Source organism: Limanda limanda, chromosome 1 (genome assembly GCF_963576545.1).
Source record: "Limanda limanda chromosome 1, fLimLim1.1, whole genome shotgun sequence".
Lineage (NCBI taxonomy): Eukaryota > Metazoa > Chordata > Actinopteri > Pleuronectiformes > Pleuronectidae > Limanda > Limanda limanda.
In genome coordinates this window covers 4,893,387-4,905,931 of record NC_083636.1, presented here as the reverse complement: position 1 = coordinate 4,905,931, position 12,545 = coordinate 4,893,387, and the positions used below count along the sequence as shown (strand labels likewise).

General features: G+C 43.6%; 1 protein-coding gene across 1 annotated transcript in view; it reads left to right on the top strand.

The window, feature by feature from the left end:
• Positions 1 to 12,059, top strand: part of LOC133011642 (leucine-rich repeat transmembrane neuronal protein 4) — a 95,019-nt gene extending 82,960 nt beyond the window's left edge. Inside the window, exon 3 of the mRNA XM_061079452.1 lies at positions 11,733 to 12,059. Coding sequence (XP_060935435.1) covers positions 11,733 to 12,059 — 327 coding nt within the window. The remainder of the gene's footprint in view (positions 1 to 11,732) is intronic.
• Positions 12,060 to 12,545: the final 486 nt, after the last annotated feature.

The following is a 12,545-nucleotide window of genomic DNA, read 5'->3' as shown; positions in this document are numbered from 1 at the left end:
AAACAACTTCAACTATCGCCCGGACTTCATTAACATTTACAAACGGTATCGTTTTACAGTGTTCGGTTCAATCACGCCTCACAGGTTTTAAACCGGTGATGGGTTAAGTGCTGGATTTAATCTGAAAAATAAAGCTGCTGTAATTATTTGTTGATGACAAATAATACATAAAAAAAAATGATTTAATCATAATATATATGATTAAATAAATCTCTATTGATGATAAAAGCATCATTATGTCACATTACTGTCTAGAAAAGGTGGGACAGCCTGAGAGGCAGAACTCAGCGCGCTAACACTGACTCTCTACTCCTCGTTAAGCTAATCACTGTGAGTGTTAAAACAAATAAGGTGATTGGCTCTTGTATTATTATTATTCATGTTATTTTTTTATTAAAGTAGCTGCGCAGTGATATAGCAGCAATCATACGCCCCCTGGCTGAAACAATTAGCGTAACTACTAATTTACTTGATCGGTTAAGTGACCAAAGATTTGTCTGGAATATTAATTATATGTTAGTCACCATCAAGGGGAACAAATCCAAAGATTTTCTGCTCACGGCTTCACAAAAGTGAGAACTAGTTTTTAACATCATTGTAAATTAACCAATATTTGTCAGTCAAGGCAAAACAGACTAATGACATTATAACAATTCATGTAAAGTAAGTAAATCATCCAAAATACAATTAAAAATGATAATTATCGTTTACCACAGTCCTGATTTGTACAGGAAGGAAGTGAGAACTGTAAAATGAGGGAAAAGTTATCCATTAGCTGCTGAGATTGTGTGTTGCAGTGTGTGTGTCTGTGTGTGTGTGTGTGTGTGTGTGTGTGTGTGTGTGTGTGTGTGTGTGTGTGTGAGATCACGTGTTGAGCGGTGAGTAATATTTCACGACCCATTTCCTGTGGTCGGCAGAAGCTCCTTTACTGTACGTACCGTGAAGTGGGCGGAGTTCGTGATGGGAGAGCTCACTGGTGTGTGAAGGGGGTCCGGCCCTGCTCCCACCTTCCCCTGCTTCTAATACAAAGTGTACCTGTGTGTGTGTGTTGTGTTGTGTCAGAGACCTGTAATCAAGAGTCACTGCACATAAAAGGACCTGAAGTCATTATGGAATTAGCGGGAGACTAACTGGCTTGTTTAGAGAATCAATTAGTTTAAAATGTGGACGGTCGTTTTCTCTTTTTAAACCCGCGGCTCATCGAGGGAATAACATCAAGGTCACACACTCTGAAGTGAACTGACCCTTCATGACTCTCCGGCCTCTTTACTGCCCACTCCATGGATGCAGCTCTTTAAAATGGCAGCTACACGCGTCCTTAGCTTCCAAATTGTGAAATGGAACGTGAGGGTGTTTACGTTTTCACCTGGAGATATGATCAAAGTGTTGCAGGATGTCATTTGATCACTGGAAGTGGAAGCATCGTTCGGTGCCACAGGGCTGTTGTGTGGTGTGATGTCGGCCTGTGGAGGTGGAGGAGGAGGAGGAGGAGGAGGAGGAGGAGGAGGAGGAGGAGGAGGAGGAGGAGGAGGAGGAGGAGGAGGAGGAGGAGGAGGAGGATTAGTGGATCAATCTCTGTCGTGCACTTCGATCACAGCCGCTGCACTTTTGGAAATGAGAGGGTTAACGTGTCGCACCGGGCCACAAGCTCACAGGGGCTCTACATGATGGGGGGGGGGGGCTCTCTGGTCCCATCAAATCAAATGAAGCTAAAGGAAATGAATGCACGGACACGCAGCTTCAGAGTGATGGATGGATCCGTAGAGGTTTGTTTTGTCTGTAAGATTATAACCGAGCAGATTTACACCTGGAAGAAGGAGGCTGAAGGTTTTAATTTCACTTTCTTGAACATTGCAAGATTTGCGTCTTTCTACATTTTCAGTTTCCCCAGTGAATAAATTAATGGTCATCTTGATTTAAAGTTTGTTTGTTGAGCAGCATTACGCCTCCATAAAACTATATATATATTATCTCTGCAGAGGAATGGATCCAGGATCTTTTGCGAGATAGAAATACTAATGTCCCAGTGACTAAAGCATGGATCTCAATGTAACTAATTAGAATCCATATAATGATCGTTATTGAGTGGATTGAAATATGGTTTCATGTTTCATACAAATCTGTAGCTGAAATTATGAGTTTTTATTCATCTTTCATACGCATATGATGGATTTAATGCACATTTCCAGGGTTTGGCCTTGATGGAGGATTGTTTCCGTTCTACTTCCACTTAGCTTTGTTCTTAAAGAAGATGTAATTTCCAGGGAATGATGATGATTTCTCCTTCATCAACATTCTCTAATTTTTGTTGAGCAGAAACTATATATATATATATATATATATATATATATATATATATATATATATATATATATATATATATATAATCTAGGCATGGAGCTGGACAGAGAAATGGATCCAGGATATTTTCTCCTCCATCACTTTAACATTGCGTGATAGAAATACAAATTTCCCAGTGAATAATGCATGGATCTTGATGTAAATAATCAGAATCAAAACAATAATCAAGATCGAGTGGATTGAAATATGGTTTCATGGTTTCATACAAATCTGTAGCTGAGATCATGTGTTTTTATTCATCTTTAATACTTTTACAACTACGTCCAAACGCACATGATGGATTTAATGCACATTTCCAGGCTTTGGCCTTGATGGAGGATTGTTAACGTTCTACTTCCACTTTGCTTTGTTCTTAAAGAAGATGTAATTTCCAGGGAATGATGATGATTTCTCCTTCATCAACATTCTCTAATTTTTGTTGAGCAGAAACTATATATATATATATATATATATATATATATATATATATATATATATATATATATATATATATATATATATATATATATATAATCTAGGCATGGAGCTGGACAGAGAAATGGATCCAGGATATTTTCTCCTCCATCACTTTAACATTGCGTGATAGAAATACAAATTTCCCAGTGAATAATGCATGGATCTTGATGTAAATAATCAGAATCCAAACAATAATCAAGATCGAGTGGATTGAAATATGGTTTCATGGTTTCATACAAATCTGTATCGGAGATCATGTGTTTTTTTTCATCTTTAATACTTTTACAACTACGTCCAAACGCATATGATGGATTTAATGCACATTTCCAGACTTTGGCCTTGATGGAGGATTGTTGCCATTCTACTTCCTCTTTGCTTTGTTCTTAAAGAAGATGTAATTTCCAGGGAATGAAGATGATTTCCCCTTCATCAACATTCTCTCATGCCGCCTTTGATAATGTTACCCCAGATGTTAACACAAAGACAGATGTGCCCTACCACTACTCCACACACACACATAAGTCTGTTACACTGCCACACACCCACCCACACACAGACACACACACACACACACTTTCCCTCTGCAGCTGGGAAGGCTTCCTCTCGGGATGTGCTGTCTGAGAGCAAACTGATGGTGTTTAGCTTCACACCCCCTCAGACACGTCCACGCACGCTGCTCTGCTGAAAGCCCGACTGGTGGGCGCCGTGTCACTGATGCCCGCCCAGCAACATCTGTGCCGACTCTCCCTCGCCCCCCCCCCCGCACGCCAAAGCAGCAGCGCTCCACCCACACACGGGCTCTTCACACACAGACAGATGCATGTGAGCGGAACCACACGCACACATATGGACTTTACTGCAATGCACACACACACACACACAAGGTGACATTTCGCATATAAGACACGTTATGAATCACTTGGAATTCAGCGAGAGACATCTGGCACCGTTTGACCATATGTACGATTCCATATTTACACACGTCACCTCTTTATATGCCATTAACACTGTGACATGTTGTAATGACGTAGTTTATTTCTATGTTTCTTACTTTATTTGCATGTGGGTTAAGTTCCCCTATTGATTTCACTCTTGTTTACGTCCTATTTGCCCCAAAAAATGATGTAGAGCTCAGTGGAAAATATCTGAAAAGCAAAAAAAAAGGAAAGCAGGGCTCTGTGGAAGCTGAGATTTATTCCCTGCGACAGTTACTACTTTGTACAACACTGCAGTCGTGTGGGATGTGGTTCTACTCAGACAATTCCAACAGCACAGACGCTGAACCTTTACATCAAATATGCATTGCCGTCTCCCTTTAAATATAGATGGACCAAAATGAATTATGGTAATACGTCTCTGCAAAGAGGACCAGAGGGACGAGCACTGGACAAAGAGAAGAGTAATTAAACAGTTATTTCCAGGAGCTCGTGGTTCGCGGCTGCTTTCCAAGAGCGAATCGGTTTCCTGCAAATGTGTTTTTATATTTAACAACGCAATAGAGCAGAACAGCTAATATTCAGAAAAATATGAACAAAAAATGTTTAGAATTCTCATGTTAACAGAGGAAGACAAAAACACCTCCCACTCAAAACTGGTAAACCAACAATTCCCTTATTCGTGGGTTTAGAGTCATAAAAAAAAACAAAAACAGAACTAAAGCCTGGGCCACATTTCAGAAGCAGACTCTTAGTGCACCTCCTCCCCCTCCTCCTCTCGACTCGGTTCTGCTGCTGTGTCCCATAATTCAGAGACGGGGGGGGGGGGGGATCAAAGTGTTTGGCCGGGAAAAGGCTGCAGACTTTTTGAACTGTAATGCTCCTCGAGCCCACGGAGGCATTAGCATTGTCTGCCCGTGGCAGCGGCTCTGCCTCCTCAGCTGCTCGTGAAAGCATGAAGGCAAAGGAGAGAAACACACGACTTCACAGGGACACTGGGATGGTGTGGAAATTAATTTTGGGGGGGATTTGTTTTTGAAGTTACTCATGATAGCGAACAAATTAGAGCTGTTTTATTTTTGGAATGTTCGTTGTGGAAGAAACACATGCACGTTCTCTGATTCGGGTTTTTACGTGTGTCACAAATAGGGTTGCAAAATTCCGGAAATATTCAAAGTTGGAAATATGCCATGGGAATTAACGGGAATTAACGGGAATATACGGGAATTAACGGGAATAAACTGGAAATGTTGTGGGTAATTTATACTAACTTTATTTACCTTGTCATATAAAGACATAAATATAAACATTTTGTTTGGTCATAGGCTGATTTGAGCCCTGAGGAAACTTTGGGCACTTGACTATATGCTTCTGCATCGTTGTGTCATTCTTAACATAGGTCTTTGCACAGTATTTGCTAATGTACACAGCCTTTCCTTCTACATTGGATGGGGTGAAATGTCTCCACACATGAGAGAGTGCACGTGACATTGTTCTGTAGAATAAGATGAGAAAAAAGTTTGTAAAAAAAACACTAATGCAATGCCAGAGATAAAAAATAGTTAGCCAAACAATTGGAATCGTCTGTAAACATATTTTACAATTGATGGATAAATGAATGGAAATAGGCTAGATGAACAGATGAACAATCCTCAATCAGCATGCTAATATGTTTTCCCCAGTAATATCATCGACACTTACCTGACTAGTCCTGCACACGACACCGGAAACTTTCCCCCCCATTGCAACCCTAGTCACAAACAGCCCTTTTTTTAAAATGACGCTTCCTGAACCGTGACAATCAAATATGCAGAAATAACCTCGGGAACTCAAGAGCCAATCAAGTCCCCAGAAAGTTTAAGTAAAAGATTAACACAACGCCAGCGGTCTGAGTCTCTCCGTGGGCAGGTTGCATCAGAGCTCCAGGGCCGAGGTCGCCCTCCGGAGCGTTCAGCCGTTCAGTGACAGACGTCCAGCAGGAGGCAGCGTGCCAGTCATTGTGAGCTGAAGCACATGCTGATGGAGGTGGCCGGGATCCAAGGATGTTAAAAAAAAAAAAATCCATCCAGCGTTGCAGCACGAGAGCTTGTGTGTGTGTGTGTGTGTGTGTGTGTGTGTGTGTGTGTGTGTGTGTTTTTTGTTAATGCAAATGTATTCCGATTGGTAGGAGCTGCTCGCTAGACAATAAAACGTTACACTGCACCTGCACCAACTGCAGCTCCACTGCTCAGCTACACAATCGATTTGTGTGCGCTAAGCGTGTTGTGTTATTTTGGTCATTGCTCCCCAGTCACGTCTCCAAAGCTCCTTCTCACCTTTGACCCCTGACGGACTTTGTTCCCTTCTCGGTCGCCACCGTTTCTTGCTCGTCTCAGAAGGAAGATAATTGCCGCTGCGTCCCTCTTCTATCGTAATCTGAAATACATAATTCATGTGCGGCCGTGCTCACCGTTTTGCCTTTCAAATGTCCTGCCGCCTCACCGCTGCCTGGCGCATGGCCACGTGACCCCGGTGCTACATTTAGCCTCTTTACTGTACTCGGCGCTCCGGCTCACGATCGGCACGACTCGCACCCTTGATCCGATGTAAAGAGACGCAATCAGGTGCCAGGACCGGTTCCCGTCTCCGTCCTGGATATGAGGAGGCTTCAGTAATGCACAGATAAAGACACAGTGACTCAAGTGTTTCCTGGCAAAAAAACACCACAATCAGTGGGAGAATGAACCAATTTGTCAAGCACGTTACATCTGCTCATTTTGCCCCCCCCCCGATAACGTCATCGGGCTCCATTCAGCTGGATATGTAGATGAGGTGCTCAGCGCTCAACAAGCCTCCCCCCGAAAGCGTCAGATTTAGCGAGTGAGACAGTCGGCGTCTTTGTGTCCTCGTGTCTCTGACTGGAGGCGGAGTCTTCAGACGAGAGACCCACAAACACTGGCTCCAAAGATATATATAGATGCTAGAATCAAGATGATAAGTAAATGATGTTGGAACTTTGATAAGATGCATAGCTGCTATTTCAATGTGACCTTAATGTTAGATCTTAATAACGTCCTCCGTGTTTCGTTTGCTAAACAATAAACCAACAGGTGGGATAAACGATTCCATTGGTGGATACTAGGGTTGCAAAATTCCGGGAATTTTCAAAGTTGGACACTTTCCATGGGAATTAACGGGAATTAACGGGAATATACGGGAATATACGGGAATAAACTTGAAATGTTGTGGGTAATTTATACTAACTGTATTTACCTTGTCATATACAGACATAAATATAAACATTTTGTTGTGTCATAGACTGATTTGAGCCCTGAGGAAACTTTGGGCACTTGACTATACGCTTCTGCATCGTTGTGTCATTCTTAACATAGGTCTTTGCACAGTATTTGCAAATGTACACAGCCTTTCCTTCTACATTGGATGAGGTGAAATGTCTCCACACATGAGAGAGTGCACGTGGCATTGTTCTGTAGAATAAGATGAGAAAAGAGTTTGTAAAAAAACACTAATGATGGATAAATGAATGGAAATAGGCTAGATGAACAGATGAACAATCCTCAATCAGCATGCTAATATATTTTCCCAGTAATATCATGGAAACTTACCTGACTAGTCCTGCACACTACAGCAGGCCTCAGTAGCCCTGCTGTAGAGTGAAGGATGCTGGGAGTTATCTGTGCATGTGATGGAAGAATGCACAGTGGAGGGTTGAAACTCAACGTGCAGTGTGTGCTGCATTCCAATCATCTTTAAAATAGAGTTTTGAATTATGTTTTTATTGCTCAGCGTTTTATTTGCGTATTTATTTTTTTTCAAAATTCCCAAAATTCCGGAGCTTAACTTCCCATGGAAAGTTTCCAGAAATTTACCGGAAACTTTCCGCCCCTTTGCAACCCTAGTGAATACTGAATCAAAAGAGAATCGATTTGTATCTATCGTGATTAGGACGGACGTCAAAATAAAAAGGAATTCGCCCTTTGATGCTTTTATTTTGCTGAAATAGAAAAATAATCTCTCTCCAGTGTTTGGTTTGGTTTTGATAAGCCCAAAACCTTCCAGCTTTCATTCTCACCCAAACCACGTATCTCTGGAACATTTGGAAAAGTAAATTGAAGTGTCTGTTTTGTATTATTTTGTTCTTCTGACCAGATGTTGGTCCATTTACATATTTGGCTGTCTTCACTGTCAACAGACCATTCAGTGTGAGGAATTCATAATTCCCATAATGCTGAGAGGCACAAAAAGAGGCTGACACTCTTCCTAATGAGTTAGTTGTACCTTTCAACTGCTCGGATTAGGGCTGAATATCAATGATACGCTTTATTCAGGGAGCAATTTGGGTTGTGTGTGGTCGAGAAACCACATCTGGCCGAGGGAAAGGTTTGCATCACTCAACATCACATGCTGAATATTTTAAAAGTACGAGTTGAATTCAAAACTGCCATCTCATCTCTCTTTATAAATATATATATACAGTGGATTTTCTCTCTCTCTCCCTTTTCGGTCTCATTCTGTTCCTTCACCCTCCTTATTCTTTCAAATATATTCAGACAGACATCCATGCACAAACACACACACACACACGAGGCCAGATTTATGCCCTGACAATTTGATAGAATCCACTGAAACGGTAAGGAGTTAATGTTGGTTAATTAATTCGTTGGACCTGGGCAGAGAGCTGTGAGCAGAGCCGAGGAGGATGGAGGTGGTGGAGGTGGTGGAGGTGAATATAGCCACGGCAGGGTTGGTGAAGGGTTTAGTATCTAAATGAGGGGAGTAATCCACTGAGTGCCTATAATGTAATGAGTCAGTCTGGCTTAATGGAGTCCATTTGGGGAGGAAGAGGTAAGGAAGGAAGGAAGGTGGGAAGGAAAGGAAGGAAAGGAAGGAAGGAAGGAAGGAAGGAAGGAAGGAAGGAAGGAAGGAAGGAAGGAAGGAAGGAAGGAAGGAAGGAAGGAAGGAAGGAAGGAAGGAAAGGAAGGAAGGAAGGTGGCGGCTCTGGAGCTGCGTGGGTGTCGTGGACTGAGAAGTGATTCCTATGGAAACTCGTCCTGTCGCTGGATGAGCGAGCTCTCGGCAGCTGTTTTATTTGTGCAAATTGCTGGATTGTGATGCCGCAGTGCATCACGGAGGCGTGTTACTGTAACGCTCCAGGTTACGGAATAACAGCATTTTTTATCTGGAACAGAACTGGTGTTAATGCTCTGAGAGTGGGTTTGTCCTCGCCCCCTGGTTCAGGGTAATTCCTGAACTGCCAGGCTGCGTTTGGGCGACGCCATTTCCATTTGACTTTGAAATCTGTGAGCTGGCTCTCTCACACACACACACACTCACACACACACACACACACACACACACACACACACACACACACACACACACACACACACACACACACACACACACACACAGACACACACACTGGCTTATAAACAGACACTATTCCCCTGTCTCTCCTTCTGCATTTATCTGCATTTCATTGACACGGAGAATCGTCCTTTTTAGAAATCGTGTCCTAAATTGTTTTACAGTCCCTCGAATATAATTTCTCTTATCAGAAGTTCTTTGTATATTAAGTTAATAAATGAACACGACGCTCTTATTTTCAAATCCACTTTATTAACCTGTCTTCTAATGCTTCGCCTCTCTGGGACGTAATTTAGCATTTAGCAGTAATTGCTATGGACTGTTATTAATTTCTAACGTTGCAGTTCACAAATTCGAAAGGGACATTTTTCTACGCGTGGTGTTTAACCAAGTAACTAAATTTGGTTTCCTGTGCCAAAGCTTTTGTCTTGAGTCTAAAACAATTGTAGAAAAACATGAATTTCTTTTAAACACGTTGTTTTCACCACTTTCCGTTTGTTTGTGGGCTTGAAAGTCGATGGAACTGGGTCAATCACGTACTGGTTCAGAGCTCCGGTCACCGTCACTGGTGAAGGCCGATAAGAAGGTTTGTGCATGAAAGACAGATGCAGATGCAACACTAGCTCTTCCCCCCCCCCCCCCCCCACACCTCCTGTGGAGTCAGGGGTTGTATTATTCATGTCTTCCGTGCCGGTGTCATATCTGTATCTCCCGCTGCTGTCGTGTGCTGCGTTCACATGTGATGAGCCGCCGCGTGTGATCCAGGTCAGCTGCCATCTTGTCCCCCCGCTGCTGCTTTCACGGCCCGTTGGAAATCTCGTAATTGTGCGTCTTTAAGACACAAGACCAGACACATGGCAAAGATGTGACGCGTGCTGCTAGCGGTGACAGACACAGGCTCCAAACTCTTGTACTTTCGGGTTGAACACAAACGCGACTGTGGTTTTGTGTCGTTCACTTATTCGGCTTCGTAGGCGGTGGACTAGTGGCAGAAACTTGGACTATGGGCAGGAAAGGTCTCTGGTTCGTCTCTGGTTCGACTCCACGGAGAAACAACAAAAAGACGAACCTGGATTGATCTGTCCAAAAAGCCAAGAGGATTCTCCCTACCCTGTCTAGTGCCCCTGAGCAAGGCACCTTACTCCCCCAACATCTGCTCCCCGGGCGCCGTACATGGCCCCTCACTGCTCTGTGTGTCTGGTTAAAATCAGAGGTTACATTTCTCTCCTTGCATGAGTGTGCTTGTGCATGTCTGTGCATGTGTTTGGGACAAATAAATGTATCTTAATCTTAGTTGTGCGTCAGTCGCAGTGAGCGCCGCTGCATGAGCCGCGAGCAGGAAGTGAAACTGTGGGAGACGTCTCACATCTGACAAAAAAAGTAGATTTGTCGCAGATGCTTCAGAGCACTCGTTGTTTTTTTTGGGGGGGGGGGATTCTGCAGCGAACAGGTTCTGGGTCGCTGCAGGCTCAGGTGGTCGCCATGTGAGCACGACTGCAGAGCGCCAGGAGCGAGTTGCCAACAGGACTGTGCCGTCGGGTCGGAGTCGCACACGCTCAGTGAAGTGTGGTGTCACAAATTAACCAAACACAACTTCATTTGGACAAAAAGTAAACAGCTGTGGTCGGGGGTGCGTTTGTTCTAGTTGGACAATATTCTGCATTTGAACCGTGATTATTTTAAAACAGAATAAAAGTTTGGTTCACCTGCACCACAACACAAAAAAAGCTGGATTATGTGTTCTCACAGCACAAATGAAATTCCTCTCACCTCCAGTCACTCGTGGTGAAGGTGGTGAACCTCAAAGTGTCTGCATGGCCAGACAACACAAGACTAGCTTGAACACACAATAGTGCAGTTAAAATTAAATGAAATATCAAATAAAAACATGAAGCATGATGTGTATAACCTGAACAGATTGAATAGTGTGCATTTATGACATCATTGGACATAATTCTATCATTTCTTTTTCATCTTTATTTCTTGTTTTTTTGGTAAATTTCAATTCCACAGTTTCCTGAGAACCTTTGTGTCTCATTCTCTCTCTCTCTCTGCATGACAACACAAGATTAGCTTGAACACACAATAGCTCAGTAAAATTAAATGAATATCAAGATCATGATGTGTATAACCTGAACAGATTAAATAGTGTGCATAACTATTTATGATATCATTGGACAATTTAGTTTTCATCTTTCTTTCTTGTTTTTGGTAAATGTGAACAGTTTCCTGAGAACCTTTGTGTCTCATTGTCTTTCTTCGTGTCCTCTTCTCGTCCCTCTTCTCTCTCTCTCTCTCTCTCTCTCTCTCTCTCTCTCTCTCTGCATGACAACACAAGATTAGCTTGAACACACAATAGTTCAGTTACAATGAAATGAATATCAAATAAAAACATAAAGCATGATGTGTATAACTCGTAACAGATTGAATAGTGTGCATAACTATTTATGATATCATTGGACAATCGTATTTTCATCTCTATTTCTTGTTTTTTGGTGAATTTGAATTCCACAGTTTCCTGAGAACCTTTGTGTCTCATTGTCTTTCTTCATGTCCTCTTCTCGTCCCTCTCTCCCTCTCTCTCTCCCTCTCTCTCTCTCTCTCTCTGAACAGGTCCCTCACCAGATGGGTGCACTGACCTTCTACCGCTACGAGCAGCCCATCGTGGACTACTGCCAGGCCCACCAGCCCCTGCGGCTCAACATGGGCTACGAGGGCCCCCCCCAGGGCCTGGACGACCTGGGCCCGCGTGACCGGGGCACCATACAGACAGTGGCGCTGCCCGCCGTGCCCTCCGCCGCCATCATCGGCGCCCCCATGCCAGGGCCTCGCTCCCCTCCGCTGCCCCTCAGACCCCCGAGCGAGGGTCCCGGCGGCGGCGGCGGGGGCGGGCCCTTCCCCCCCGGCGAGCGCACCGGAACACTCAAGTTCGGACGCTAGCGAGGCCGAGCCTGGTTGTTAGAAACGAGGGCAAAGGGGCCTTTTAATAACCCTTGACTTTTGAGGTGAAGGGGCAGGTGAGCTGGTTTGTTCAGTGGGGGGGGGCCTTGTTTTCAGAACATGACTAGAGGGAAAAAAATGTAAAAAAAAAAAATGATATATCACATTCTGCCTGGAGGGGATTCGCCATCAGAAACACACGGACTCACCGGTCGAGGTCGAGACAACGCCGCTGATCATTTTCCTTTTTTGTTTTGTTGTTTTTCCAAAAGCACCTTAAAGGAAACGTGTCGCTACCGACTGAACGGGAGGAGATCTGGAATGTGAGAAAAACGGTTTTACCTTGTTTCAGAGATCCGGTCTTTGGTTTTTGCCGAGTCGGCATCACGCGGCTTCCTGCTCGGATCAGAACGGAAACAGTTCCACCGGCGCCGAGGCAGGAGAGGGGAGAAAAGGGAAAGTGCAATAATCACGAGTTTCAGTCAT